We start from the raw sequence: 27,827 nt of genomic DNA on the forward strand, positions 1-27,827 counted from the left end.
GAAGTGATGATGGGGGAACACCAAAGGAGGAGGTAACAATGCTCAACAGGAAATGAATACCCTACTCATGCAACTGTAACCCCTCTGTACAGTATCTTTACAATAAAAAAATGTAAAAGAAACCGAAAAAAATTGCCTAGACACCATGGTATTCCAAGATGGAACCAATCTCCAAGTATAAAATCTGGAAATGTTGACTTTGCCTCCTTCTTCACACTCAATCAACAAATGGACGAAAGTGAAACAGAAGCTGACAGGGAGGCTGGGATGACACATATTCTTAGTCATGCAGAAAGAATAGGAAACATTTTAAATGCAAAGCACTCATGGAGAAATGGAAAAGGATTCGGGGGAAAGAGAAGTTTTGGGAGTGGAGCTCCCAGTCTTTGATCCAGCCATCACATTTGCAGAAAGTCTCTCCATCCACAGCAACATTTCCATTATGAGTGTGGTAATGAATATTTTAAACAATTGCTTTGAGACATTGCATATTCTTACATTTTATGAAAATACTAGTTCACACCCCTCCCCATAATTTTGGAAATAGCTTTATTTTCAGCAGCTCCACTTCATTTCCATCTTACATCTGTTCTACTTAATTGGTGGGAATTATCCTTCTTATTTTATCTTAGTTTTGATATGGGGAGTGGTTTTTGTTTAAAAGTACCTGCTAGAACTTTCAAGATTTCTGGAGGTAAAACATTGTGTGGGAGGGGCTAAGGAGAAGAAATTTCCTTTTCCACACAGGTCATATGAATGTGTACCTCCAGAACCATTCTGTTTTTCACTATTCAATACTTAATTATAAAACTGGCTTTGTGAGTTGGGGTTGTAGGACAGTGGTAGAGTACTTGTCTAGCATGTTTGATTTAGGTTTGATCTCCAGCATGGTAAAATAAAACAAAACAGTAATAACAACAAAACCCAGTGGGGAGTAGGGGAAGGCTTTGTGTCCAATGATTTGACTTAATTGTAGGCTAATTTGTAAGTGTTCAGAGTACTCTGAGCTGAGTACCATTGGCAAGCTAAGCAACTATGCTATTCTGAATGGATGCTAAGGAGTTCTCTATGCTTTGTAGATAGAAAATGAACCTTTTTCAAAGAAAATTTATCATCTTCAAGTTGGGCCACTCATTTGATCAGCATTTAATTTTTTTTTCTTTTTTTTCCAGGGCTGAGAACCGAACCCAGGGCCTTGCGCGCACCAGGCAGGCGCCCTTCCGCTGGGCTAAACCCCCAGCCCCTATTTTTTTTTTCTTTTCTTTTTTCTTATTTTAAGGGCTGGGAAGGTAGCTCAGCGGTAGAGTGCATGCCTTGCAAGCATGAGGCCCTGGGTTTGATTCCTCAGCACCACATAAACAGAAAAAGCTGGAAGTGGCGCTGTGGCTCCAGTGGTAGAGCACTAGCCTTGAGCTGAAGAGCTGAGGGACAGCGCCCAGACCCAGAGTTCAGGTCCCATGACCGGCAAAAAACAAACAAACAAACAAACAAACAAACTGTAGAACTGGAATTAGAATAAAGGTCTTATACTTGCTAGACAGACACTCTACTGTCTCCAGCCCTTTATTTTGTTAGTTATTGTTTGAGGCCTGAGACTGGGGTTCAAATTTGGTACCTGATGCTTTTACTCATGGGCTGGCCCACTACCAACTCAGCCATACCTCCTACCACTTTTGCTAGTTATTTTTGAGTTGGGGGTCTTACTTCCTGTCTATACATGTGCCTGAAAGTTAATTTGCCTATTTTACGCTTCCTGGCATAGTTCGAATAATAGGTGGATCCCACTATCTCCAGCTTTTTCTGCCTATATGGAGTTGCATGAGCTTTTCTGCTTGGGCTGTCCTCAAAGAGTGATCCTTTTGTTCTCAGCCTCCAACACATTTAGGATTATAGGTGTGAGTCACCACTGTCTGGCAGCATTTTTCCTTTTACGAAGCCTTTGTAACAGCACTTAAAAAATTTATTTTTAATGAGGTCAAATTATAAAGTTCATGGAATCACAACTCAACATGGGAATGAAATCTTTGGCCTATCAGAGCAGGATTGTAGATTTAGCAAATGAAAGAACACTCAGCTAACTTTTTATTTCAAATGACTGATGAATGTTTCTTCATGATAACTATGTGTACTACAGACAGCATTGATGAAAAGGTAAATACTGGCAGGAGAATGGCCTAGAACTTGCTGTGAAGAACTGGAATCTCTCTACTTTGTGGATACAGGTAAGACATGATCTGTGCCTTATTCCAGGACTGCCTGACAAACACTGAGTGATCTGGTGCTGTAGGGTTAGCTGAGACATAAATCCAGTGCTTAAAAGTGCTGGGTGAGAGCTGGGTGCCCGTGGCTCACACTTGTAATCCTAGCTACTCAGGAGGCTGAGATATGAGGATCACAGCTGGAAGCCAGGTCAGACAGGAAAGTATATGAACCTCTGACATCCAATTAGCCACCAAAAAGCTGAATGTGGAGCTGTGGCTCCATTAGTAACATTTTAGCTTTGAGAAGAAAAGATCAGGGATAGCATCCAGGCTCTGAGTTCAAGCCCCATAACCAACCAAACAAACAAAAAAAGTGCTGGTAGACTCCAAAGAAGGATGATTAAACAATTAAAAATTCCAGTTTACTTTGGTCATCCATTTTGACCACTGTCTAAATAAGTGATTCTCAATTCAGGGTGATTGGCTGAATTTTTTTTTAATCTTAAGTCTAAAGACATAGCATTATGAGTGTTTGACTTTTTGCATTAATTTCTGTCAAAAGACAGAAGCCCCTGTGTGTTCCAGGGAACGTGCAACAATCTCGGGAGCCATTGTCAGCTGTTACAGCTAAGAGAAGGCGCTTCCTGCATGTAGCTGATTAAGAGCCGGGATGCTGCGTATCACCCTACCATTCATAGGACAATCACTCATAACCAAGAATTATCTGGTCTGATCTAGACTGCAGAGCACAGGATTTATCATCAAGTTATTCTAGCCCTGTCCTGCTGTGAGTTGATGTCTTACTTTTCCAGGTGTTAATGAAGGAGAAAGAGTATATTCTACATGCCATATAATAAAGGAGATGATGGAATGCTGATTCCAGGGCAACAGATGAAAAGGTGCCAATGCAGTGATATCACAGGTATTATTTTATCAAATAATTAATATTCCAATTGTCACCATGGAGTGAAGAAGAAATTTAACCTTCAGACATGGTTAAGCTGCCCTTCTTTCCCCTGACCCCCTGCTTACATTGTAGGTTCAAATTAGCCCAGGGTAAACTTGATGGAGCTATAGGAAAATTGACAAAAGTGAACATTCCAAGGAGGAGATGACAAAAAAAAAAAAAATCAAGCAGCACTTAGTTTTGGTAAGGGATTTAGGAATTTCCTAAGATAAGTACTAACAGGGACTTCGGTCTTTTGACAAGAAAGAATGCAAGGTCAAAGGCTCAAATCCTGTCTTTAGACATAGGATTAAAAAAAATAATTCAATCAGGATTTTCCACTAGCATCATTCATACTTCAAGCATACCATCAAATCTCCTGTAGCCATTCACATTCCTCACAGGGTTCTAGGGTTCCCAAAGTGGAAGAATGTTGATATTCCTTCAAAATCTTCCAAACCAACAGAGGGGTCAGGAAAAGTGCCAGTCCCCGGTTAGTGCTGTCTTCCCTGCAGCAGGGCCTAGATTTAAAAGCCTTTGAAGAGTCTGTGCCAGCAGTATAAAGTCCAGGTGATTGCACTCTCCTCTCCTTTAGTGTGGGAGACATAATTTTTGTTTCAACCTTCCAATTAGTTTTGCTCATCCGGGACTTGTTTGCAAATGGTAGCTGGAGGAGAGAATGGGTGTTCATTATTTTGTGGGCTACCGCTATTGCTGTAATACTTATGAGGAAGCTGATTGCAAACTACAATAAACATCCAGAACATAGTGAAGATGCTTCATGTTTTTATTATGCATACTTCTAATTGTGTACAAAACATTTTATGGACATATATTCATATTAACGACCTTATTAATTCTCATGACACTCATGGGAAGCAAAGAGGTGGTGGGTTATATTATTCACATTTTAAGAGGCAATAATTAGACCTGTCTGGATTTATACATTGATTATTTGAGAGCCAGGAAGAAAAAGCAAGTTTTGACAATTGCGCTAAGTCTGCCATCCAGTACAGCACTCTATGTTGATTCACCAGTCCCTGTTTTGTGGTTAGTCATAAAATGTACATGACAGATTGTGAAGGGTATAGTTGGTATGGTTGGAGAAAAATATAGCCAGGTGATTTTCATTTCTAGTTTACGTTTTAAAAACAAGAATGCCACATAGAATACAGTAACTTTATAGCTATTTGGTGCTAAGTTCTGTGCTAGGTACTAAGAGAGGAGAGATAAATATTTAACCTTCATATGATAATCAGGTAGTGGGAGATAAGTTTATGTGAAAAAACAGAAATTGGAAATGGGTCGTGAAAGGATATTCGTTCAAATGGGAAACTGGGAAATGGGACTCAATTGGACAGAGGGGTTGCTAGTTTCTAGAAGCGATATAAACTTGGGATCAGTTAAATGTTTATTTCCTACCAGGTGAACTGAAGGCAGAAAAATCAGACTGGGAAGAGAGAGAGAAAATAAGCAGGGTCAGAGGAAGCAGAGGGGGATTTCCAGGTTTCCCAGTAGCACTCAAGGTCCTGGCTCCAAATCTTTTCCTGAACCTCAGCTACAAGCCTGATTGACCCCTAGGTTTTTAATGTCATTGGCCAACAGGAAAAGCCAAGCCATTAGTCAAGCCAGGAATTCTAGCCAAGAAACAGACATGAACACAGAAGGTAAACTATTACCAGATCTACTCCTCAGGGCAAATACTTGGAAATAGCCATGTTGCCTGCAGTTGGCTTTTCCCATCAACTTTAATTTAGACCCCAGATTGTGGCCAGATTGGCCAGATGAATATAAAGGCTGAGGGGCCTTATGTGGTTCTGTGGCTTTGTATTCTTCTCCTGACACACATTTCCATGGATCGGTACAAATGCCCGTTAACCCTCTCAGTAATGTTTCTTCTGTGACCATTTGGTAAGTGCTGTTGCTTACCAGTCAACTGGCTAAAGCTGCAATTTTAGTCTGATTATCTTCTAAAGGTAGAAGGAACATTCATTTTGTACACCATCACCAACTCCACATTTGGCAAGTGAAGTATTTGCCTCAGAATTAGTTCTCAGTATCTTTTTTTTTGGCTGGTCCTGGGGCTTGAACTCTGGGCCTGGGTGTTGTTTCTGAGCTCTTTAGCTGAGGGCAAGTGCTCTACCTCTTGAGCCACAGCGCCACTTCTGATTTTCTGAGACTGGTTTATTGGAGATAAGAGTTTCACAGGCATTTTTGCTGGGGCTGGCTTTGAACTGTGATCCTCAGATCTCAGCCTCCTGAGTAGCTAGGATTACAGGCGTGAGCCACAGGTACCAAGCTCTCAATATCATTTTTAACATGTATTTTCATGACAGATTGTAGCTTAGAGGCAATTCATTTTTATGTTGTTTCTAGTTGTCCCACTAGCTATGTAATTCATTATATTCTAAGTACTAGAGAAACCTAAAATGTTTCAAATAAGCAATATGTTCTGCATTAACATTTTGGTAAGAAATCTTTGAAGATTCAATGGACTGAATACACACACACACACACACACACACACACACATATGTATATGTATATGTCAGTTCTGGGGCTTGAACTTGGGGCCTAAGTGCTGTCCCTGAGCTTTTTTGCTCAAGGCTAGCACTCTACCACTTTGAGCCACAGCTCCATTTCTGGTTTTCTGGTAGGTAATTGAAGAGTCTCATGATTTTCTTACCTCAGCTGGTGTTGAACTGTGATCCTTAGATCTCATCCTCTTGAGTAGGTAGGATTATAGGCATGAGTCACCTGCAAGAAAATAATTTTTAACTGGGAGGGATACAAATGGTGGGGAATTTAGGATCACAACTAAATTTAATTTCAAGGAGAGTCAATTTTTTTTTTTTGTCTTGTCAGTGGTAGAGCTTGAACTCTGGGCCAGGGTACTATCACTCAGCTCTTCAGCTCAAGGCGATCATTCTACCACTTGAGCCCTAGCGCCACTACCGGTGGTTTTCTGGTGGTTTTTGGAGATAAGAGTCTCCCGAACTTTCCTGCCCAGGCTGGTTTTGAACCTCGATCCTCAGATCTCAGCCTCCTGAGTAGCTAGGATTACAGGCTTGAGTCACAGGCACGTGGCTGAGAGTCAACTCTTAAGTGGCACTTCACGCAGGATTAATATTTAGGTTTTGTGATTTCCTGTACTTATGGTCATTATTAACATATGGTGTATTTGTTTCTTTTTCTCTTAGAAAAAATTGAAATGTGAAAAAGTTTATACCCTTTTCTCCCCCGTGTTACGGTTCATCCTAAAATTACTGTGGGGCACCATTTATGAAGCTATTGTGAAATATTTAAAAAATACAATTTTTATTTTTTTACAGAAACTACAGAAGACAACGGACAACCACCACCCATCGCACCGTAGGCTGCGGACTTACAGTTAAGGACTGCTACTATTTTGCAAAATTGAGTTCCTCTTTACATTGGGGGAGGAGGGTGTCACTTTCAAATAAATTCAAGATTCCTTAAGTCTTCAGATGTGTTTACTTTTGACTTTATTGGCAGGAAGTGTGAAGCTAGGCCGCATAGTCTTGCATCGCAGCACTGGAGAGAAAATGACCAACAGTTTTTTCTGGCCTTTTTGTTTATTTTAAATTTTATTTTCTTGTAAGATGCTGACAGAGAGGTTACAGTTACAGTAGTAAGGTAATGAGTACATTTCTTGACGGGCGCCTAAGTCTTTAAAAACAAAAACCAAACTCCTATCTCCAGACCTCAAGCCTTTGCTTTGCAAAACATTTGCACCTTTTAGGTGCAAAGTAACACAAATACCCCGTAGGATTTACAGACCCCTCTACACTCACAAGTTAAAATGCTAGCAGCGAAAACGCGACTGCAGCTCTAACAGATGCAAATGACAGACGCAAGCTTTCCTAATCTGGGGTGTGGGGGGGGGGGGGGGGGAGGGGGGAGGCGCGGTGTTACCCTAGGGTGTAAAGGCCAGAGACCAGGCGTGGAGGGCGCCCGTCCAGTCCCCCGAGGGACGCGCTGCCTCGTTTCGAATCCCAGACGTCACAGGGATTTGGGGGGCACAACACGTTTTTTTCCCCATTGGTCACTGGAAAATGGGTCGCCGCGAGGCTTAGCTGACAGCTCATCCGAAGTCACCCGAAGGGCTGCATCAGATCTCCCCACCCCCAGCAGCGTTTCCGACCCCGTGGGTAGGTCTAGGGGGGCCGTGAAAGTGCGATCGTAACGAAATCCCGGCTGAGGGGTCCCTCGCTAAACAGAGATCCCCGCAGACTCGGTCAGGATCAACGTCCACTATCGACAGCACGACCGTGCTTGCGCGCGTGCGTGCGCGCGGCCCACCGGCAGGGAAGAGCGGCGGTGCGGGGCGGCCCGGGCCTCCCACCGGGGAGGCGGCTGGAGCCGCGGGGGCGCTGGCTGACGAAAGGGGAGCCCCCTTCCTCTCCCCAGCTTCCACCCCTGCGGAAGGGCTGGGGCCGTCGCCCGCGCCCATCGGCGCTCCTGATGTCAAGCCTTTAGGTGGTGGTCGGGCGAGGGCCGGTCAACCCGGAGAGCCCATTTTCGGTCCCGCGGGGGCAGGGCGGGCGGAGGCCGGTGCCTGGGGTGGGAGGAGGGCTCGGCTTCCGCGCTGTGAGCTCCGGCTCCGGGATCCGTCCCGAGGGCCGGTGGCCGGTGGCCGGGTGGAAGATGGCTGCCCCGTGTACCGCGGACGGTCACGTGTCCCCTCCGCCCCCCTCTAGTTCCGATCCCGCGGGAAGCACGGTCCGGGCTGCCGGGCACCGCCGAGGTACGGGGGGCGGGGGGCGGGCGAGGAGGCCGGACACGGCGCAAAAGGCCAGCTCTCCCGACTACCGCCCCCGTTCCCGGCGCCGGGGAAACCTTCCTTAAGGCGGTCCGCTCCAGGTAGAGCTACCGGGCATGCGCAGTACTCCCGCCCGGGCCCGGCGCTCTCCGGGTTTTCGCCCCAGCGCGGAGCGGCTGCGGCGGCGGCGGCGGGAGGTGGGGCCCCGATGGGCGCGGGGGATCGGGTCTGCTGATCCCCGAGACTTGTGCGCCCCGAGAAAAGCTTCTCCCAGCCTCTGGGCGTTGCAGATTTTACGGGCTGTGCAACTGTCTTATTCTGGGAGGAGGACGATGGGGATCTGGAGAGAAGTTTGAAAACGGGCCGTAGAGTTTGAGGTCCGCAGCCCCCCCCCCCCTTTAAATGAGCATTCAATCAGGTGTTAAACACGGGTGTCGCAGCGCTCGGTTGGGGCTGGGGGTAAGAGGATCTGCGTTGCCCCAGTTCCGACCCGGGCTTCCCAGCTCGCGTCCTCCGCTCTCCGCCCAGTCCCTACTGCGCCCTAAAAGCGTTAGCACCCCCGGACCATAAAACCGGCCTCCAGTCTGAGCGGCCTCCTAAGGGCGGGCAGCCGGGCCTTCCTCGCCGCCGGGGAAGCGCCTGCCTGCATCCCCCGTGTTCTCACTACGTGGCAAAAACAGAATGAGAAGGGACCAAGCCTCGACCACCCCAAAGCAGCACCGGGCGGCCCGGGGTCCCACTTGGGTTGTGTCCCGGGAAGAGGCCCCCCCCGGACCCCGCCCGGCCAGCCCGGCCCGCCCACTCCCCCCCGGCCGCCGCGAACACCCGGAGGAGCGGACTCGCGCCGCGCGGGAAGCCGGGCCGGCTCGGCCGCGGACTGGGCATGCTCGGCAGCCCCGAGGCTCGCGGTGGCAAGTCGGAAGCGTTCTCACCAGCGAGGCAGCCGCGGCTGGGGCAGCGGCGGCGGGCTGCGGGTTTCGGGCAGGAAGGGAACGGGAAGGGCCAGTCCCGACACCTCGCTCGTCCCTGACGCCGCGGCCAGCCAGCCCGAGCGCGCGACCGGGGACGGGGGGGGGAGGTGTGCGGAGCCCCGACGCTGCCCTGCCCCGGATTTCGTTTCGCGGCGTGGGGGCTCAGCGAGCGGAATTCCGGCGGCTGCCGCGACTCCGGTGCAAGTGAGTCGTGGGGCGGGGGCAGAGTCGGCCTCGGGGTGGCCGGGAGGGCGGGCGCGCCGCGGGTGTCTCGGGCCAGGCCTGACCCGCGGAGGGGCGGGCGGCCCTGGGGAGAGGGGGCGTGAGCGCAGCCCGGGCGGGGCCGCGCGCGGACCTGGCGGGCACTCCCCCGGCCGGGCCGCTCGCGGGGGGTGGGTGCGGGGGAGGGAGGGGGGAGCGCAGTCCGGATCCCGGCTCGGAGGGGGCGGGCCGTCGGCGGGGCTCCCCCAGCCGAGTTGGGGCTGTGAGGACGGCGGAGGCGTCAGCGGACACCTCTCTAGAGGTGCTGAGTGACGGCTGCAAAACTGCCCGGTGTCCTATTGGGGTGAGCGGACGGAAAACTCGGGAGTCGAGGACCCCCCCCCTCGCTCGGGCAGTGGCCAACCTGGGGTCCGGACACGCTGGGCGGCAGGACCCCCCCATCACTGCCCCACCCCCCCCACAGCCCAGGCAGCGGCGTGACAGTTGGTACCTCCAGGCCAGATTGCAGCGGTCCAGGGCGCCCAGGGTTTCGGGATTACCCCATTGCGACCCCTCGATGCCCCTCGACGACGGAACAGGTGGGACCTTCCCTCCTCCCCTCCCCCCTTCTCGTGGAGCGAGATCCTGCGGCTCGGTGCGGCTGCCCCTGCCCGGTGGGGGTGACAGGGGTGAGGCCTGGAGGGACATTGTGGCCCAGACTGGACAGCCTCTCCTGGACGCGGCTCTCAAGTGCAGGCTGGGGGCGGGGGCGTGCGTGGGGGTGTCCAAGCGATCCCTCAGCCCCTGGTCAAGGGCAAATCAGCCCCAGCAGCCGCTGCCTCGTCTTCTCTCAGTCTTCATTCCTCTAGCCGGGCCGAGAGTCCCCGTCCAGCTAACGGATTCGCCCTGGCGCGTTCTGGTTAGCCTTCCCCAGAATTAGGGTGTCGCGAGTACAAACCGGGGCTGAAGGTTGCCATGGACCGCGAGCGCGGCGAGAATCCAGGCAGGTGCTTCCCATGTTTCCTTTCACCTTCAGACCGGTTAGACTTCCGTTGCTACAGGCTGGTGAAACCAGGAACGGACGCTACTTTTCTAAAAGGAAGTTTATATAGGGTCCTGCCTACTGTTTTAGCTCTCCTGACATTTACCTTCCGGATCCCATTAAGCTGTTTGGACAGGTTATTTTGCTTTCACACTGTGTGTGTGTGTCTGTGTCTGGTTGGCTGCCTGGTTGTGGAAAAGGGGTGAACGCTGGTAATGGTGTGCTGTGATCTCCCCACGGCTCTGGCTCTGTGGGGGTTGAACGTTGAGAAGGGGGGTCCTGAGTGGACCCCCAAGGAGGGGAGCGGGACTGGTGACGTAGGCACGCCCCGGGAGCTGCCTGGGGCTGCCCAGGTATCACAGGGGCAGCAGCTGGTTTGGCCTGTGCAGAAGGGCAGAGGGCTGGGCGTTTCATTGGTCCTGGTGTTGATGTCCACGGGAGAAGCCGGGTGGGGGGATGGGTGGCTGTCTGGTCAGTGCTTCAAGGGAAGCCCTGGGATGTTTGGTGATTCAGCAGGTGGCAGCTTTCCAGCTCTGAAGCCATCCATGCCTTGGCCTCAGCAGGCTAGCAAGCCAGCAAGCAGACAAGCACAGCCTGTGCCCCCGGCTGGAGGTGCTGGCATTGGGGAAACCTCCCAGGAGCTGCCTGCTGCCTGCTGCCTGCTGTCAGTAGCAGTTTACTTTTCTTATCTTGTTTTCTGTTTAGATTGGGAGACCGTGGTGCCCTGGGTTGCTTCCTGCCTTTTCTTAAACCTTATAGCATGTTTTGTTTTATTTTATTTTTTAGTGGTATTGGGGGTCTGAACTAAGGATGAGGGGGTACATTACCACTTGAGCCATACCACCAGCAATGTATAGAGTGTTTTTGAGGCTCCAGCTCTGAGACCTTAGCAGGAAGAAGCAGCTGCTACCATGCAGCGTCAACGGTTATTCTGCAGAGATTGATAGCCTTTTACCTTCGATTTCTGTTTCAGAGACTAGGAATTTATACATTTAGTAAAACAGTAATATATATTTCTGCAGTTCTTGAGTGTTGATAGTGAGCCATTTCAAGTATCTGGACACTTTTTTTGTTGTTGAGGAAAATTGCTTCAAGGTCTGGATTAAATTGACACTGTAAGGACACATTTGTTTATTGGACAATCCCCAGCATCTTGTATAGAAGCTGACTTGTATTACTCAATAAATGCCTATTGGGCTGAAATTAAAACAAATTCTTTGTGATACAAAAATATCTGTTCACCATCTTCCTCATCTTTGCTTTTGTATCTGCATGTGGGCTCTTCAATGTTTTTAGTGTAAAGAATACAGTATGTATGTTGGATGTTTTTGTATATTGTAAGACATCATTGCCTCAAAAACTCAGTCATTTTACCTATCTTGTTAAAGGTCTCATTTTCAACTTGTGGCAGATGCTGCACTTCAGCTAGAAAAATTGGTGTGCTTTGCTAAATATCTCCTAAAAATCTAAAGGAATTCTTGAAGCTGTCAGTATCCTTTTTACAAAAACTAAAATGTTTTCCTTGTGAATTTCAATGCAGCTTTAACTTATACAACTTCCTTTCTTGAAAGAGCATGGCTCAAGTGATAGAGTGCTTGTGTACTATGTGAGATGCCTTTGGGCTCAATCTCCACTAAGGACAGGGGGGTTGGGTGATAGACAACTTCTCTTATGACAGCTTTGTTCATGAGAGCTTCTTATAAAGCATTTCAGGAAAAGTGTACAATTCCTATTCCTTTCCAGTGAAAAATGCTGCTGTAAAACAATAGAACTATTTTGGGGTATAAAAGTAAAAATTGTTTGGTCTGGACGATAAATGCCCGGGTCTTGGGTAGGTGAAGCCTATGGCTTCCCTTGTCTTCCCTCTGTGTTATTGTACTTCCTCTCCAGTGGTTTACTGTCTTCCTCTAAAGACTTTCTTGGCCTGTGCTTGCTTATTTAAAGCCCTGGCAGAGGTACTGCTTGTATTTTGCATATATATACTTGACCACTTTTCTGATTTACACTTTCCTATCACTTCATGTGGATGTAGCTAACTGCTCAGTGATTCTTGGAAAAGCTATCTGCCTATGTCTGGGGTCATGATCCATCAAGGGCAGCTTCAGGCTGTTTTCTCTGGTAGTAAACAACATACTTTTCTGGAGAAGCTTTGATGACATGCTTGGTCTGAAAGATTTTTGGCTTTTCTATTGAAGGTTCTTGACAGGAATATAAATATTTGTTTCTACTACATGGCGAGAGCTCCAACTGCAAAGTTTGTCCTGTTAGTTAAGCTGCCTTATCAAAAGGAGATTACATTTGGCTGGGGAAGGGGAGTGAAGAAAGAGGAGGAGATGTTAGGTATGTGGAAAGCAAAAATAAGATCACAGTCAAGGCTTGCCACAGCAAGATGACCAGAGACATGGCTCAAGTGCTAGTGCTTATCTAGGAAGGGCAAAGTACTGATTTCAAACCCTAGTAACTGCCAATAACAACAACAACAGAAAAGCAAAGATGTGGACGCACACCTTTACCAGAAGTTAAAATCCAGCTTCTTTTTAACTTACTATGTCAAAGAGGGAAAATCAGATTCAATAGCAGGTTGGGGATCCAGAGGACTGAAATTACTTTATATTGCAGAAAAATTTCCTTCCATTCCCAGTGGCCACCTTGATCTGTCCCTTTCATGATGCAGAGCTAACTAGGGGCTTGAAGTGAAGCAGCTCTTGTGTGTGAATACAGGTGAGTGGAGATCTACAGAACTTGAGTGATTTTTTTTTTTTTTTTTTTTGCCTTACAGACTTTTTGGTGCTGAGAGTTTAGCTAGTTAGTGTGTTCATTTCTTGCCCCTGATCCTCTAAAGCTTCTTGCTTGTTTTTATTTTTTTCTCCTTTCATTCCTATTCCATTCCCTTCTGCCAGAGGAGTCTGCTTTTAAGTGTTAGATATGTTTTTGGTTGAGTATGTTTCCTTGTTAAAGATGTTGAGTTATTTTGTGTGTGTTTTAAATTTGTGTAAGTGGTAATGTGCCATGCATTTTATTCTTTTTCATTCATCATTAAAGCCTCTTCTTGGCAATGGGAATGTGGCTCAATGGTAGAGGGCTTGCCTTGCATATAGAAGGACCCAGGTTCCATCCCCAGCACTGCAAAAGAAAAAACAGACACACCCATCCACTTCCTTTTTTTTTTTTTTTTCAGTTCTGAGGCTTGAACTCAGGGCCTGGATGCCTCTTTGTGCTCAAGGCTAGCACTCTGCCACTTGAGCCACAAAACATTTCTGGCTTTTTTGAATAGTGTATTTGAATTAAGAGTCTCATGCGGACTTTTCTGCCAAGGCTGGTTTCGAATTGAGATCTTCAGGTCTTAGCCTACTGAGTAGCTAGGATTACAGGTGTGAGCCACTGGTGCCAACTTACACCCATCCATTTCTAAAACTTTTATATTATGACAATGTTCAGACATTCATGAAAGTAGAGAGTTTCTTTCAACGTTTTATTTGTGATGTAAGATCCAGGTTTACAAAGTTTCTCTAGAGAATGCACTATGGCTGGTACTCAGTAGGGCTGCTGTGACACTTTTCTATATCTAGTTCTTTTCACTCAACATAATGAATTTTAAAATATTCTTGTCAGTTTTTTTTTTTTTTTGTTTTTTTTTTTGGGTCCAGTAGTGGGGCCTGAACTCTGGGCCTGGGTGCTGTCCCTCAGCTCTTCAGCTCAAGGCTAGCGCTCTACCACTTGAGCCACAGCGCCACTTCCGGCTTTTTTCTTTTTGCTTATGTGGTGCTGAGGAATGGAACCCAGGGCCTCATGCATGCAAGGCAAGTGCTCTACCACTGAGCCACCTTCCCAGCCCTTGTTTTGTTTTTTTGAGTTGGGAGTGATATTGTATAGTCCAGGCTGGCCTTGAACTTGAGATTTTCCTGTCTCAGCCTCCTGAGTATCATCACACCTGCCATGTTGTTCTTTTTCAATGTGATGAAATATATGTAACCTAAGTTTATTATGTGATCATTTTAAAGTGCATAAAGTGGTAGCATTATGTGCATTCACACTATTGTGCAACCATCACCACTGCTCATTTCTAGAACCTATTATTCACTAAACTGAAACTCTGCTTAACCTACTGATTATGAAATTCCATACAGGGGTCAGATTTTTTTTTTTTTGTTTCCTCTGTGTTCTAGTCCTCTGACTGTTTCAGTGCACATTTTTATTTCAGATTTGCATCAGGTTTTATGTGCAGGACAAGCTCTTCTTTTACTTTGCTTCAGAGGTTGGCCTGGTATTTTATTGTTTTTTCCCCCCCATAGACATTTTGGAATGCTTGTTTCCCACAAGGTATAGGAAATGAGATTGCAGTACATTGGATATCTCATCTGGGGAGAGCAGACACCTTTTGCTATATTGTCATTTGTCTATGAACATTGTCTGTCCATCGTTTAAAAACAGATTTTAAATGGAGCTTATAATTTACTCTGTCATATTGCCACTGTTTTTGTTTTTATTTGGTTTGGGAATGGAATCCTCGTCCTCAGGCATGTTAAGTACATGCTATATCACTGAGCTATACCCCTTTTTACAAAGCTCATGTATTGTGAGGAGAGCACCTTTTTCTCTGCCTTTGATGTAGGCAGACTAATGACTATTGGGACAAGTGTTTAAAAATCTCCTTTTTCTCTCACCAAGCTTGAGACTCCTCCTCAACCCCACTGTAGCCCCCAACATCTTCCTTTTCCCTTCTTTAGAGGAAGCCCCTACAGGGCTTTGGAAGAATTGAAGAGAGAATGTAGGAGACATCTTGAGTATGGATCTTGAAACAGAGCTGTGAATCAGTGAATGTTGCTGTCCTAGCTTTCCTCACATTGGGTTTACCACTAATGGCATTCTTTTATCTGCTCCTAAGCAAAGAAGTGTCAATTTGGAAAGCCAAACGAATGAAGCAACCAATTAACCATGTACCCCTATATGTGCAAGCTCATGCTTTTGTCTAGTTTTATTGGGTTTCACAGAAAGTATGGATACTTCAAGGAATTTTACAGTCAAGTGGGGAGGAATATACAACCAATATATAAGAAATGATTAGAGAACTCTGTATGACAGATGGTATATAATTAGGGTTAAGTGATGTGGTACCAGGGGAGTTATGAGAAGAAAGGAGGCCTGCTTTGTGGGCTTTCATTTCACTTGGATGGCATTAGATGAGAGAAGAGATGGGAGAAACTGAGTGTAATTAGCATTTCTTTGGGGACTCTCAGTATTGAGGCCCATGGCAGTGAATATTGTGCTTCGTTTAAGGTCCTAAAATCAATGTTTTGCAAGTAAGTGCAAGAAAACTAGGAGCTCACTGACTTCTAGAACAGTAGTTAAAAGCACCAACTATGGAGTGCCTGGGTTGGGATGCTGGCCTCCCTATGTAGGATCTGTGTGACAGTAGGCAGGTTATATGAACCTTTTGTGCCTCAGTCCCTCTACCACTCTTCAGTGGGGTAAGCAGAACAGCCAGCTAACAGGCTCTTGTGAAAACTATGTAAGTGTACATTTGTAAGGCACTTACATAAGGTATATCAGCTTCCATCATTGTGACAAAATACTTGAGATAACTAACTTTATTGGGGAGCAGGATCTTGCTACATAGCCCAGGCTGACCTGAAAGTCATTAAGCTGCCCAGGCTTGCCTTGAACTTGTGCCTCCAGCTGCTCCAGTGCTCAGATTATAGGCACCTACCACCATGCACAGTGATCATTAGGTTTTAAGGAGGAAATATTTATTTTGGCTCAAGAGGGTTTCAGTCCACTGGCACTTGGCCTGAGGAGAAGCAGTTACATCTTAGTGGGTGTGAGTATTGGAGGAAGCTCACCTCAAGGCATCCTGGAAGGAAAAGGATAGAGGAGTAAGTTCCTAGTGACCTAACTTCCTTCCCTTAGGTTACAGGTCTTAAAGATTCTTCTACCTTCCCTTAGCATCCAAGGATGGGTCTTTGGGGAAATTGAAGATCCAACCTGTCACTCAAGAATAATATAAATGGTAGCTGTTGTTATGGCTACTTTTGTTTATGCTCACCACTTTATTCCTAATAACTTTTCTTGAGGTGTATGGTACTTTAGTAGACCCCAGAATTGATTGGATTTTGTACAGCAAGACCTGGTTAGAAGCTGTTTAGTCCCATAGCATTAGTGGGCATGTGAAGGATGCTCAGATTGAAACTGAGTTAATAAGTACTGGAAAGTATGCATTAAGTTTGGAACAGATGATGTTCTCTGGGTATCCTTACTCAGAACTCTGGAATAGAGTAGGTAGAAGGATCAGGTGTTGAGTATACAGGTTTCATTTTGCTTTGTTCCTGATTCTGATTAGATCTTTGCCACAGGTATAGGGATTCATCTGTGTTGAGAGCAAACCACATACCGGATGCTTGCTTTCCAAGTCCTTGACCCTTGAAATGGATGTTGCCAACTTCTCTTGGGAATAGGAGAGTGTGAAGCTCATGTGATTTGCTAGAGATGGTAGGAGAAGGAAGGTTCTGGAAAGAGGTTAGTGTTTAGAGCCCTGGCTAGTTGACAGAAAATCAGTAGGTGGTGCTGGTGAGGAGCCAGTCAGTACAGTTACATAAAGAGTTGTGATGCACAGGTTAGGCCAGCCAGGTGTTCTCATGACCTTGGTTGTTTACCAGCATAAGTCAGTGTTCTCAAATTGCAGTGTGGATCAGAAGCTCCAGAAAGCCTGGTTACAGCACCCAGTGGTAGACTCCAGTTTCCCCAGGCAGGTAACTTGGGGCAGGTGGCAGCTAGTAATTCACATGTGTATAAGTTTTAGGTGCTGCTGGTGACGGTGGTCCTTGGACTAGCTCTGAAAAATACTACCCAAAGCAATGCCCATGCCAGCCAGCTGCCAGCTTCTCCTGCCTCTACTTCCATTTCATCCAGTGGTATGATTTTAGAAAAGAGAACTGCTTTCTGCCTCATGAAATGAAAACTGAGCTCCTGGGTACCCTTTAGCCAGTGCAGAGCAGAAACTTCCTGTCTGCTCAACAGTTTGTGAAGTGGCCCCAGAGCTATGATAAATGATGGAGAGAGAACACCTGGAAGTGTAAGGCAAGACCCCTACAGCAACCTGAAGTACCATCCAGTGCATTCTGTGTTTGGAAGACAGGATGATGGCCTAATTTATTTTCATTTTGTTGGTTTTCATCTTGCCTCCTATAGATCAAAGGGTGGCTTTCTGTGACTGCCATTTTACCCATGGGGAAATTTAGTCACAGAGAAATTAAAATCATATTAAGACACAGCCTGATAGTGGAGAGGCAGCAGCTAATCTTATTTGACTGATTTCACTGTAGTGAAAGAGTGTAGGAAAAAAAGAAATAGGGATGGCCGTGGTTATTGCAGCAAGTCTGCTGTGTTGCAGTTCTCTGCCCTAACAGTGTTCCACGTAAAACCATGGAATGACTTTGTTTTGGTTCTTAATATATATTTTTTATCACAAAGATACCGTACAGAGGGGTTACAGTTACATGAGCTGGAATGACTTTTGGAATTGAAAAATTTTGTAAGCATTCTGCAATAAGGTTAACCCAGATGAGGATAGTACAAGTTAATTGTATTTGAGGGTAAACACTGGCTGGGATTTATCACTGGGTTGGTTGTTGTCAGACTTTCCCCTGGACATGTAAAGATTTGTTTGCTTGAGAGGCTGTGTCTCAGCAGAAAGAAGGGAAGATTTGAGGAAGGTCAAGGAGGCTACAGAGGCCTGTGCAGGGGTGGGAGACACTCTCAGGTCTGGTGGGTCTCCCCACCTCCCGTGTGGGGCTTGAACTTGGTGCCTAGCCACTGTCCCTGAGCTTTTAGTGCTCTACCACTTAGAGCCATAGCTCCACTCCCAGTTTTCTGGTGATTAATTGGAGATAAGAGTCTCATGCACTTTCCTACCTGGACTGGCTTTGAACTGCAATCCTCAGATCTCATCCTCCTGAGTAGCTAGGATTACAGGCATGAGCCACCAGCATGGGGCTAATGTGGGTCTTAAAAACAGCAGCCAACACAAAGCTTTGGGTGTGGGTTAGGTCCTGGTGAGCTTTGAGATAGATGAGTGAGGTGGGTCTGTCACAGATGGGCATGCACATCCCCTGGTAGTTTGGTACAGTATAGGTGTCATGAGTACAGTGTCCCAAAGCTGCAAAGTTCTGGATGCAACACTGGACCATGAAGGGCACCTGTTCCACAGAGAGCTCTGGAAGTCTCTGTTGACATAGGATGGTGTGGACAGAAACAGAAGTGATCTTTTCAGGTCTTATATTTCCCTTTGTGTTAACTTTGAAAGTCCCACTAGGTTTCTGTTTTTCATGAGCTAACTTAGACCACAGTGAGGCGTCTAGGCAGACAGGCACTGTTGGTCCAAATGTGAAGAGGAGGAATCTGGGACAGGATTGTGCTTCCAAGCTATTCTTCCCTTTTGGGAGCCCACAGGAACACTATACATGCTACTCTCTCTGTGTCTGAAAAATTGCATCCATTTCCTGGGATTTTCAAATTTGGTGATGGTTGCTGATTTTCTATCTTTCAAATAAGATAAGTCTTATTTTCCTTACATTTGGGCCAGAAGTGAAATTCTCCTTTCTTTCAGTGGTTCCAGTTTCTCCCTTTTGTCCTCATGCCCTTCTGTAATACTCATACAAATAATGGAGAAGCTGCCAACCCATGTCTGTTTGTGGAGAGTTTGCATTTGTGGACAACATACCATTGGGTCCCTGATTCCCCACAGCCGAACGGCATGGTCCATGGATCACTGTACTGTACGTACATATATATATTTGTTCCTGGGGCTTGAACTCAGTGCTTGAGCACCATCCTTGAGTTTTTTTTTTTTGCTCAAGGCTAGTGCTCTACCACTGGAGACACAATTCAACTTCTGGCATTTTTTAATGGTATACTGGAGATATGAATCTCAAGGTCTTTCCTGCCCAGGCTGGCTCTGAACTGTGATCCTCAGATCTCAGCTGCTTCAGTAGCTAGGCTTATAGGCTTGAGCCACTGGCACCCAGCTTCACTATCCCCTTGATGAGAAATATGCTTGCTCAATTCAACACTGCCTTCTTCAGCCCCCCGCCCCCCATGCTTCAGCAACATCAGTTAAGTGGCCTGTCCTCCAGCTGTTTTGTGTTTTCTAGGTTGTGTCTTCTCCTCCTGACAAGCTATCTGTGTTAATGTTGCCAATTGTGGGTGTTTGGTCTAAGTTGGTATAAGATGTGAGTCTTCAGAAGGTCTGTGGATATTATTAGTAATCTTGGGTTAGGGGGTGGGGTGGGGGCTCATTACTTAAACCAGGCAGGGAAAGATTCCCAAGAGTTGTAGATGAGGTGCAGGATGGGGACTGGAAAAAACCTTCGGTGATATGGACTGTCCCCTAAGGAGGTTAGAGGTTCAGCTGAGGAGGACATTCAGACAGGGTAGGGGGAGATGGAGAAATCCAGAGGGCTGTCAGCAGCCACTATGGGCAGAGATTTTTACCTGGGTTAGGCTGATGGGTGGGCACCAATATCTCTACAAGAGGGTGAGATGCAGATGTGCTGGAGGCCAGAAGAAAAGAGGATTATATTATCCTGAATTGAAGAGAGGATAATGTGATACATTGGCTGGTGGGGGAGAAGCAGATGGGCATTCCTGGCCTGCTGGAGAAAAGGCTGGCCATTGGACCAACTGGGGATTGTGGATGGCTGACTGCCAAAGCCATGCTGCCTGGTCACCTGAGATGGAGGGAGGGGGACAGACCTGACTGGCTGCCAGGGAGTGCATACCTGTGAGATTGCAGTGAACTTTTCCTTTTGGAAGGGCCCGGACAGTGAGTCCTCTGGGTAACTACGAGGAACTGGGAAGGCAAGGACCCTAGCCTCAGGTGTTGCCACGTCAGCTAGGGAGCAACAGGCAGAGCCCTGGATTTGCTTTGAAGTCCTTTGGGGAATGTTTTTTTCTTCTTCTTTTCTTTTTTTCTGGTGTGAAATGTGAACAATAGGTATACTGCCCCAAATGATTTTGCCTGAAGATCCTTGGTGGTGCCAACAGGGTGCCTGCAATTGTTGAGGTGGCCTGAGGAAGTGGCAGCAGTGGGTGAGCCAGATAGTCCCCAAGGGCGCTACTCCTTTTCCTCTCCTGTGACCATTCACTGGCCAGATGCAGTGTGAGGGTTGTTGCTATGCCTACCTGGCCTTCTGGCTACGAAGAGTCAGGGCTTTCCCTACAAGGACTGTGTTGTACCTGATCTTTCTATCTGATCTCATCCCAGATAGTCTGTCGGAGTTGCCCTTTTGGGCTGTCAGGTCATTCTTCTCACCCTGTGATCTTTAGTGCACAGGATATCTCTATATGTTCTTCTATGGAAGTCTCTAGCTTGATAATTGGGCATTGGCTTTAGACAAGGTGAAATCTAAAGTCATTTGGACTTTTCAATATGTGGTAATCAAGTACAAATAGGAGATGTGTCAACCGGTGATCACCCAGGCCTAGGAACGGCTCTGCCACACATTTACAAAGTCTGTAATTTGACATTTGCTTTTATTGCTGCCGCTCATGCAGGGACTGACACCTGAGTTAACTTTGAAAGGCCCTACCAAGTTACCACCAGCTGGCCAGGCAGCGGTCCAAGTTTCCACAGGGCCCTCACAGGACTGGCTTTTCCCCTCTCTTTGATTTTAAAAACAGAGACTAGTTCCTAAGAACACTCAGGACTTTCTCAAGCCTCATTTTGGCCTATTGTTTGACATTCCGACAGTACCCAGAGGTTCTTTCTGAGGTCTGTGGATGGTTTTCAGGAAGACACCAACACAAGATACACAATTGGGGTGTATTTGAGTGTATCATGTAGGGGATAGCGTCAGAGCTCTTTGTGAATTCACTGAGAAGGTGACTGGAAGGTCCATTTTCATGAAAGTGGATAAAAACTTATGATTATGCCTCTGAAGAGTTTGTCCTTATGACCCTTTCCTCCATTGTTTTAGAGGAACTTTTGAGAAATGACTGTCTAATAGGAAGAAGGCACATGCTGAGAGCATCATTGAGGTAGCTGGGGCTTGGCAAGTCTGAATCTTACAGATGGAAGAGGTTCTGTTTTGTATTGGAGGAAATAAAATAATATGGCTGGTCTTACTGGAGAAGGTGATGCTGCAATGTGGTTTTGTCCTCCACCCAGCAAGAAGAGAAGGTTAAACTCACTGGGAGGAGAAGCAGAGGACCACTTAGAGTAGGAGCTGCTTCTCAGGCCTGCCAGATCCCATGGGGACTGGACAGGGATCTAGAGAGGAGAGTCTAAGGGCACTTGGGCTGTTGATGTTAAAAGCACCTGTGCTAGGTCCTCGGCTCGAGAAGTCTACAGCAACTTGCGTAAGTTCGAAAATGCATGACTTTTGACTTCAAGGCAAGGCTATGGAAAGTGCTATGTAGCCCAGGGCTGACCTTGTAAGCCTTCTGCTTCAGCATCTGTACAGTGGTCTATAAGGCAACCCTTACTAACATCTAGAGGAATGATAACAAAGGTTCTCTAAAAACATTGGTATGTGCAAGGAAGTATATACTGCTTTTGTAAAAGAAATAAACTACTGATAGTAGCGGCTGGCTGCCATCTATGAGGTGGCTCTCTTTCTGAGCACTGAAAACATGCTGATGAGCTTGGCTGGTATGAGTCCTACCTGCAGTAAACTTTAGTCAATGAGGGAGAGACAGGCCATACTCACTTTCTCATAAAAACCTTCTGTAAATACTCCTGAGGGAAATAAAAAGTGACTCCCTAACATATTCTATCACCTCACGCATACCTTTGAGTACCCATTAGTAGCTACTTGTCTGTCCTGAAATTGCTGATTTTCTAGACGGTGTGAAGTGGTTAAGGCGATGATGTGTCTGTAGCCGATCAATGCTGTACTGCTGTCTGATCTTCCTTGTAGCCTGTGGCAGAAGGGTGTGGTGGAAGCTCATCTCTGATAAGATGTAACTACTATTACCCTCTAGATTTTTCCTATAAATATTGAATACACACTAAATAAACATTTTGATGAACAATCAGAAGTGGAATGCCATAAGGAATTATTTTATCAAAGCTAAATTCTACTGTGCTAAAATGGACTTCTAGCTTACAGGTTCAAAGTCTTATAAACATTTTTACACTTTCATGATTAAAATTATAGTAGAGTTTGGTATTGTGGTAGAGCAACTTAATTTCTTAGTACGTATGATCAGGTGTAGGGAACATTCATGAGATTGCATAGATCTTGATTTTGAACCAGGCTGGAGGAGGGACAAGGAAGGCATTTATTTTATTTTGTTTTTGTTTTTTTTTGGGTCTGGTCGTGGGGCTTGAACTCTGGGCCTGGATGCTGTCCCTCAGCTCTTCAGCTCAAGGCTAGCGCTCTACCACTTGAGCCACAGCGCCACTTCCGGCTTTTTTGTTTTTGCTTATGTGGTGCTGAGGAATCGAACCCAGGGCCTCATGCATGCAAGGCAAGTGCTCTACCACTGAGCCACCTTCCCAGCACCTTTTATTTTGTTTTTTTAAGACTTGTTTTGGACTGTTATTTTGGTATGATCTGCCAATATAATACCCTGTGAGTGGTAGTTTGCTTCAGACTTACTGAACGCACTGCCCTTCTCCCCCTGCCCCCCAGCTGGTATTGAGGTATAGAGGTATAGGCCTTGTATTTATTAGGCAACTACCCTACTACTCTCCAGTCCTGCTTTGTATGTGACTTTGCTTATCTTTAACTCCTGGACTTGAGTGTTTCCTTGGTGATGGCGATGCAGATTCATTTGAGTAGTTCTGTCCCTGAGCTTTGTGTTCTTTGTGGGGGAGGCTCTTTTGGTCTAATCTTATAAGCAGATGTGCGAGTACTGCCTTGTGCATCTCCCCCCCCCCACACACACTTTTTTTTTTGTATGCACTTTGCTGCTTCATAAAACCCTTCAGCCTTGGCTCTGGAAGTGTGACAAGAGAGCTGTAATACCTTTCAAGATAACAGAGCTGCTTCCTGAATCTCCATCTGTATCTCAGCTCTCACTGCTTGGACGCTAATTTCAGCATTTCCCTGGAGAAGAATAGCAGAGCATCTTTACAGCAGAAACTTGTGGGAAATGTTTGCTCTCTCAGGGCTCTTCAGTGTCCACTGTCAACCATTTTTCCTGGAAGCAGTGATTGATTGTAAATGTGTCCTTTGATATTAAGAAATGTTCTGTGTTAGTGCTGTTATCTGCAAAGCACAGTGTTAGAGCTCTCTGTTATTCAAGCAGACTTTTAGAATACAGAATAACCATCCATCCTATCTTTGTACAGCCAACAAAGATGTTGGAACATCTTTGGACATGCAAGTACTTGACAGAGTCTCTTTGTTTGAAGGCATTATGTTTGCAATTAGCTAGAAGAGATTTTTTTATTCTAGGACACATCTGCAATGTCCGTTTTGCATTTGAAAATGAGTCTTGGGATGCTAACAGTTCACATTAAAATTTGGTACTCTGTTTGTGTCACTGATGTCATGCTGATGTGGTGATCATCCACTTAGTGATGCAATCATTGATTGTGTGCCTTTCAAGGATGCCAGAAATGACATTTAAAGAAATCTTTCTAGTCTTTGCCTTTCTAGACTAAAGCTGAAGATCAGATTTTGCCTAAGTATAGAAATTGAGGACAACTTTGAAAGATTCTTACATGTATTGTACATAGAATTATGTATCTTAAATTGAGTATGGTATCACGTAACTAACCACAGCATTCTGGAGACATTGAAACAGGAGTTTCCTGAGTTTGAGACCATTCTAGATTATATAGCAAGATTGTCCCAAAGCGAGACAAAGGAAGCTTGTGTTTTATTTGTAAGTTTTAGAATATCACATTTTGTTATATTTTATACTTTAAAATGTAGTATTAAGATGGTAAGGGGAAACAAAGGAGGAGGCAACAATGCTCTATAGGAAATGTACTCATTACCTTGATCATGTAATTGTAATCCCTCTGTATGGAATTTTCACAATTAAAAGAGCTTATTAATGATAAAAAAAGAGCTGGGTGCCTGTAATCCTAGCTACTCAGGAGGCTGAGATCTGAGGATCACGGTTCAAAGCCAGCCCGGGCAGGAAAGTCCGTGAGACTCTTATCTCCAATAAACCACTAGAAAACCAGAAGTAGTGTTGTGGCTCAAGCGGTAGAGCCCTTGCCTTGAGCTGAAGAGCACAGGGAGAGCACCCAAGCCCAGAGTTCAAGCCCCACAACTGACCACAAAAGAAAAAAAGAAAAGAAACAAAAAAAGATGTGACAGAATATTTGTCTATAATTTGCCTTTAGAAAGCACAAATTTTGGTGTCTCAGCTAAGATTTTAGCTACTTAGGAGGCTGAGATCTGAGGATCGTGATTCAGAGCCAGCCCGGGGCAGGAAAGTCCATGACACTCTTCTCTTCAGTAAACCACCAGAAAACCAGAAGTGGTGCCGTGACTCAAGTGGTAAAGTGCTGGCCCAGCTGTGCCCAATCCCAAGGTTCAAGCCCCACAACCGACCAAAAAAAAAAAAAAAGTAAATTTCACTGTATTCATTTACTACTTTGTTGAATGGCAACTGCTTTTGTACAACTACTAAACATGTTCATATTACTGTGCAACCATTACCACTATGTGTCTCCAGAACTCTTATGCTATTCAAGCTGAAATTCTGTACACACTCACCAGCATGTCTCATTTTTTTCCCTAGCAACTACAGTTCTCCTTTCTATGTTTGACTGTGTACTCAGAAGTCAAATATCTTGTTATATCCAACCCGTTTCCTTTAGCATCCTACTTTCAATGTTAGTACATTGTGAAACACATTTTAGGATTTCCTTCTTTTTTTAAAGACTAATATTTTATTATGATAGCCCATGTACCAAGCTTTGTTTGTTCATTCTTGGGCTGGTGTAAACATGGGCATACAAACGTCTGTTTGAGTGAAACATCTTTCAGTAAGCTTTTAAAATATTAAATAAAATGCTTTTTAAAAGATATGTCTTCTTATGATGGATCAGTTTAACTCAGTTTAGTCAAGGAAATTCCTAGCTCACCCACATCAAACTCTTTCAGCAGCGTTTAGCTGGACGCACTAGCGTTGCTTGAGGTCCACAGAGCAGTTTTATAACGCTTCAGGTCAGTTGCACCAGCAAACTTGGCAGTAGCCTTGGGTAAAGCTGGTCAGGGTTGTTGGAAAACAGCCTGGTGTTTTCATACCTTTTGCTTTGATAGCTCCTGCCTGTCAGTACCTCTAGAGGGAAAAATCTGGTAATAGCATTTGCTTCCTCAGTTCAGTCTGAGCTGCTTAAATTCCCATCAGAACCTTTTCTGGATGTGTGGATAGGAACTAAGTGGTATGCTTATCTGCAAGCTTGGCTGACTGCAGCAGCTCTGTACTTGCTGTTGAGGGATGATAATCAGGAAGGAGGCAAATACAAGCTGTATTTGCATAGCACTCTGGATTTTTTGTGTGCCCTTCCCCGCTCCTCCCCATCCCCCCAATCTGTGTAGTATAGGACGTCCTATGGAGGTTATTAGAGCAGCATGTTTTCCCTCCACCTCTATGTGGTGGTCTAGTGGTTTGTGGTAGTCCTCTGTCATCCTTCTGCAACATGTTACAGATGCTTTTTGGGGGGGGGGGGGGGAGGAGACATAGGGAGTTTAGTCTCACTTCCTGTTTTGTAGACATACAAGTGAAATGTTTTGTACTAGTATAGGCCTGATAAGCACTGTCAAGTCTATTTGCTTACATTCAACACATTTTCTCCCTTTCTTTCTTTCTCCCCTACCCCCCTGCTCCCTCCTTCCCTCTCCCCTCTCCTCCCCTCCCCTTTCCTCCTTTCCCCTCCCCTTTCCTCCCCTCCCCTTCCCCTCCCCTCCCCTTTCCTCCCCTCCCCTCCCCTCCCCTCTCCTCCCCTCCCCTCCCCTCCCCTCCCCTCTCTCTCCTCTCCTCTCCGCCACCATTGGGGCTTGTACTCAGGCCTGGGCACTGTCTCAGCTTTTTATGTTCAAGGTTGGTGCTCTACCATTTGAGTGACAGCTCCATTATGGCTTTTTGATGGTAAGTTGGAGATAAGAGTCTTATGGACTTTCCTGTCCAGGCTGGCTTTGAACTGTGATCTTCAGATATCTGACTTGAGTAGGAACGATTATAAGCACAAGACACTGGTGTATAGAAGTGTGATTTCAGAGATTTGAAATATACTGTATGCTGACATTTCACAGGCATAGTGAAGATGTGCTTGGGCCTTTGCTGGAGGCGGTGTATCCTTCTGGATTGATCTCAAGTAAGCTGTTGGGGTGAGTGGGAAGGAAGGCTATACTCTTGAGAGTTTGAACTTTAGGGTTTTGCTCTTGCTAAGCAGACATTCTTCCACTTGAATCATACCTCCAACCCATTATGCTTTCATTTTTCAAATAGTATCTTGCTGTTCGTCTGGGCTAGCGTGGACTGCTATTTTGTTATTCTTCCTTAATAGCTAGGGTGACTGGCATGTATTACTGTACCAGCTTTTGAGATGAGGGTCTTGAGAACTTTCTTTTTTTCCCCTCCAGGCTGGTCTTGAACTTCCACCTTCCTAATTTCTGTCTCCTAAGTAGTTAGGATTACACCTGTGAGACACTGTGCCTGGGTATTGTTTCTTTTCTGACTGCAGTGTATTATGTGGCTTAGCTTTTCTTTAACACTCATGCTTTCTTAATATATACGTATTGCAATACTTGGGATCGAATCCAGAGCCTATATTAGGCAAGTGCTCTACCATTAAGCTACATCCTCAGCATCCCATTTGGAGATGATGTAATTTATTGGATTTTTAAAAAAGTTTACTGAACTGCCTGTGAAAACTGTCTTGCTTATTTGTGAAGCCGAGAAACATGTGTGACATGAGAGTGAATATCAGCCAGTAACAGGCATGCATTATGGTATAATGAAAACAAAATCAAGACTTGTGGCTTTGTGAACAGGATGCAGTTGTAGGGCCCATTGGACATAGAGCAAATTACTTGAGTTGTCTTAAAGTTAAATGTAGAGATAGTGTAATGGTTATCACCTGGGTTTTCCTCTCCAGAGACAAAAATTTTATTAGAAAGTACTTAGAATTTTCTGTTATTTTCTTTTGTCATTTACCATTCCAGAGGCTATAAATGTAGAAATGGGGACAGTCTAGCCTGACTGAGAAACTCTGGTTATTGTTCATTTGAATTCAGTTGCTGGAACTTTTCCATTTCCATTTCTTCTCCTACTTTTTTCTGGCTGTGGAGCATCATGTTAAAGAAAAAAATTACAGTAACTGTTTATCTAGAACTCTTTGGAAATGTATTAGCCTGGAGAGCTAGATTTTTTTTTCTCTCAAGGGAATAGAGATTTTACATTTTTATTAAGAACTTTTCTTTCATCATTGAAGTATTTAAATGTTTAGAAAAATAGTCTAATACATTGAACACACACACGTAGGCCCAGTTTTATCAAATATTAACATTTGTATTAACATTTTATATACATACATGCATATAAAGTGTATACGTATGCATGTGTGTAGTGTGCATATACTTTAAATGCCACACTTTCAGAGGCATTGGTTATCTAGTCTTGCTCTCACATGCCTTGTGACAGTGCCTTGAGAGCAATGAACTCTAAAATAGCCTCCGAACCTGTGAACCTTCTCTAGTACCCTTTTCACTTCTTCCCC

At 45.4% G+C, this 27,827-nt stretch overlaps 2 protein-coding genes across 4 annotated transcripts in view; one reads left to right on the forward strand and one right to left on the reverse strand.

Moving 5' to 3' along the window:
* Nucleotides 1-7,864: 7,864 nt before the first annotated feature.
* Nucleotides 7,865-9,810, reverse strand: LOC122115869 (basic proline-rich protein-like). Its single transcript, XM_042689440.1, has 3 exons — nt 9,614-9,810; nt 8,733-9,383; nt 7,865-8,270 (listed from the first exon to the last, which is right to left on the reverse strand). The coding sequence occupies exons 1-3, from the start codon at nt 9,808-9,810 to the stop codon at nt 7,865-7,867; spliced, it is 1,254 nt and encodes a 417-aa protein (XP_042545374.1).
* Sgms1 (sphingomyelin synthase 1) overlaps nt 8,816-27,827 on the forward strand; it is a 250,449-nt gene continuing 231,437 nt past the window's right edge. For 2 of the 3 annotated variants that reach the window (XM_042689214.1, XM_042689211.1), the window contains exon 1: nt 9,587-9,701. The gene's annotated coding sequence lies outside the window, so the exon portion shown is untranslated. Of the gene's footprint in view, nt 9,106-9,586; nt 9,702-27,827 lie in introns of those variants that run through there. The other variant, XM_042689212.1, reaches the window with a different exon arrangement.

This window comes from Dipodomys spectabilis, unplaced genomic scaffold, assembly GCF_019054845.1.
Source record: "Dipodomys spectabilis isolate Male_0828 unplaced genomic scaffold, ASM1905484v1 ptg000125l, whole genome shotgun sequence".
Taxonomy (NCBI): domain Eukaryota; kingdom Metazoa; phylum Chordata; class Mammalia; order Rodentia; family Heteromyidae; genus Dipodomys; species Dipodomys spectabilis.

Coding starts and splice junctions, on each gene's coding strand:
- LOC122115869 (XM_042689440.1), bottom strand. CDS start 9,810: ATGTCCCTCCAGGCCTCACCCCTGTCACCCCCACCGGGCAGGGGCAGC. Junction 9,384..9,613: donor CGCTGCAATCTGGCCTGGAG/GTACCAACTGTC, acceptor CCGTCCTCACAG/CCCCAACTCGGCTGGGGGAG. Junction 8,271..8,732: donor TTCGCGGCGGCCGGGGGGGA/GTGGGCGGGCCG, acceptor ACTTCTCTCCAG/ATCCCCATCGTCCTCCTCCC.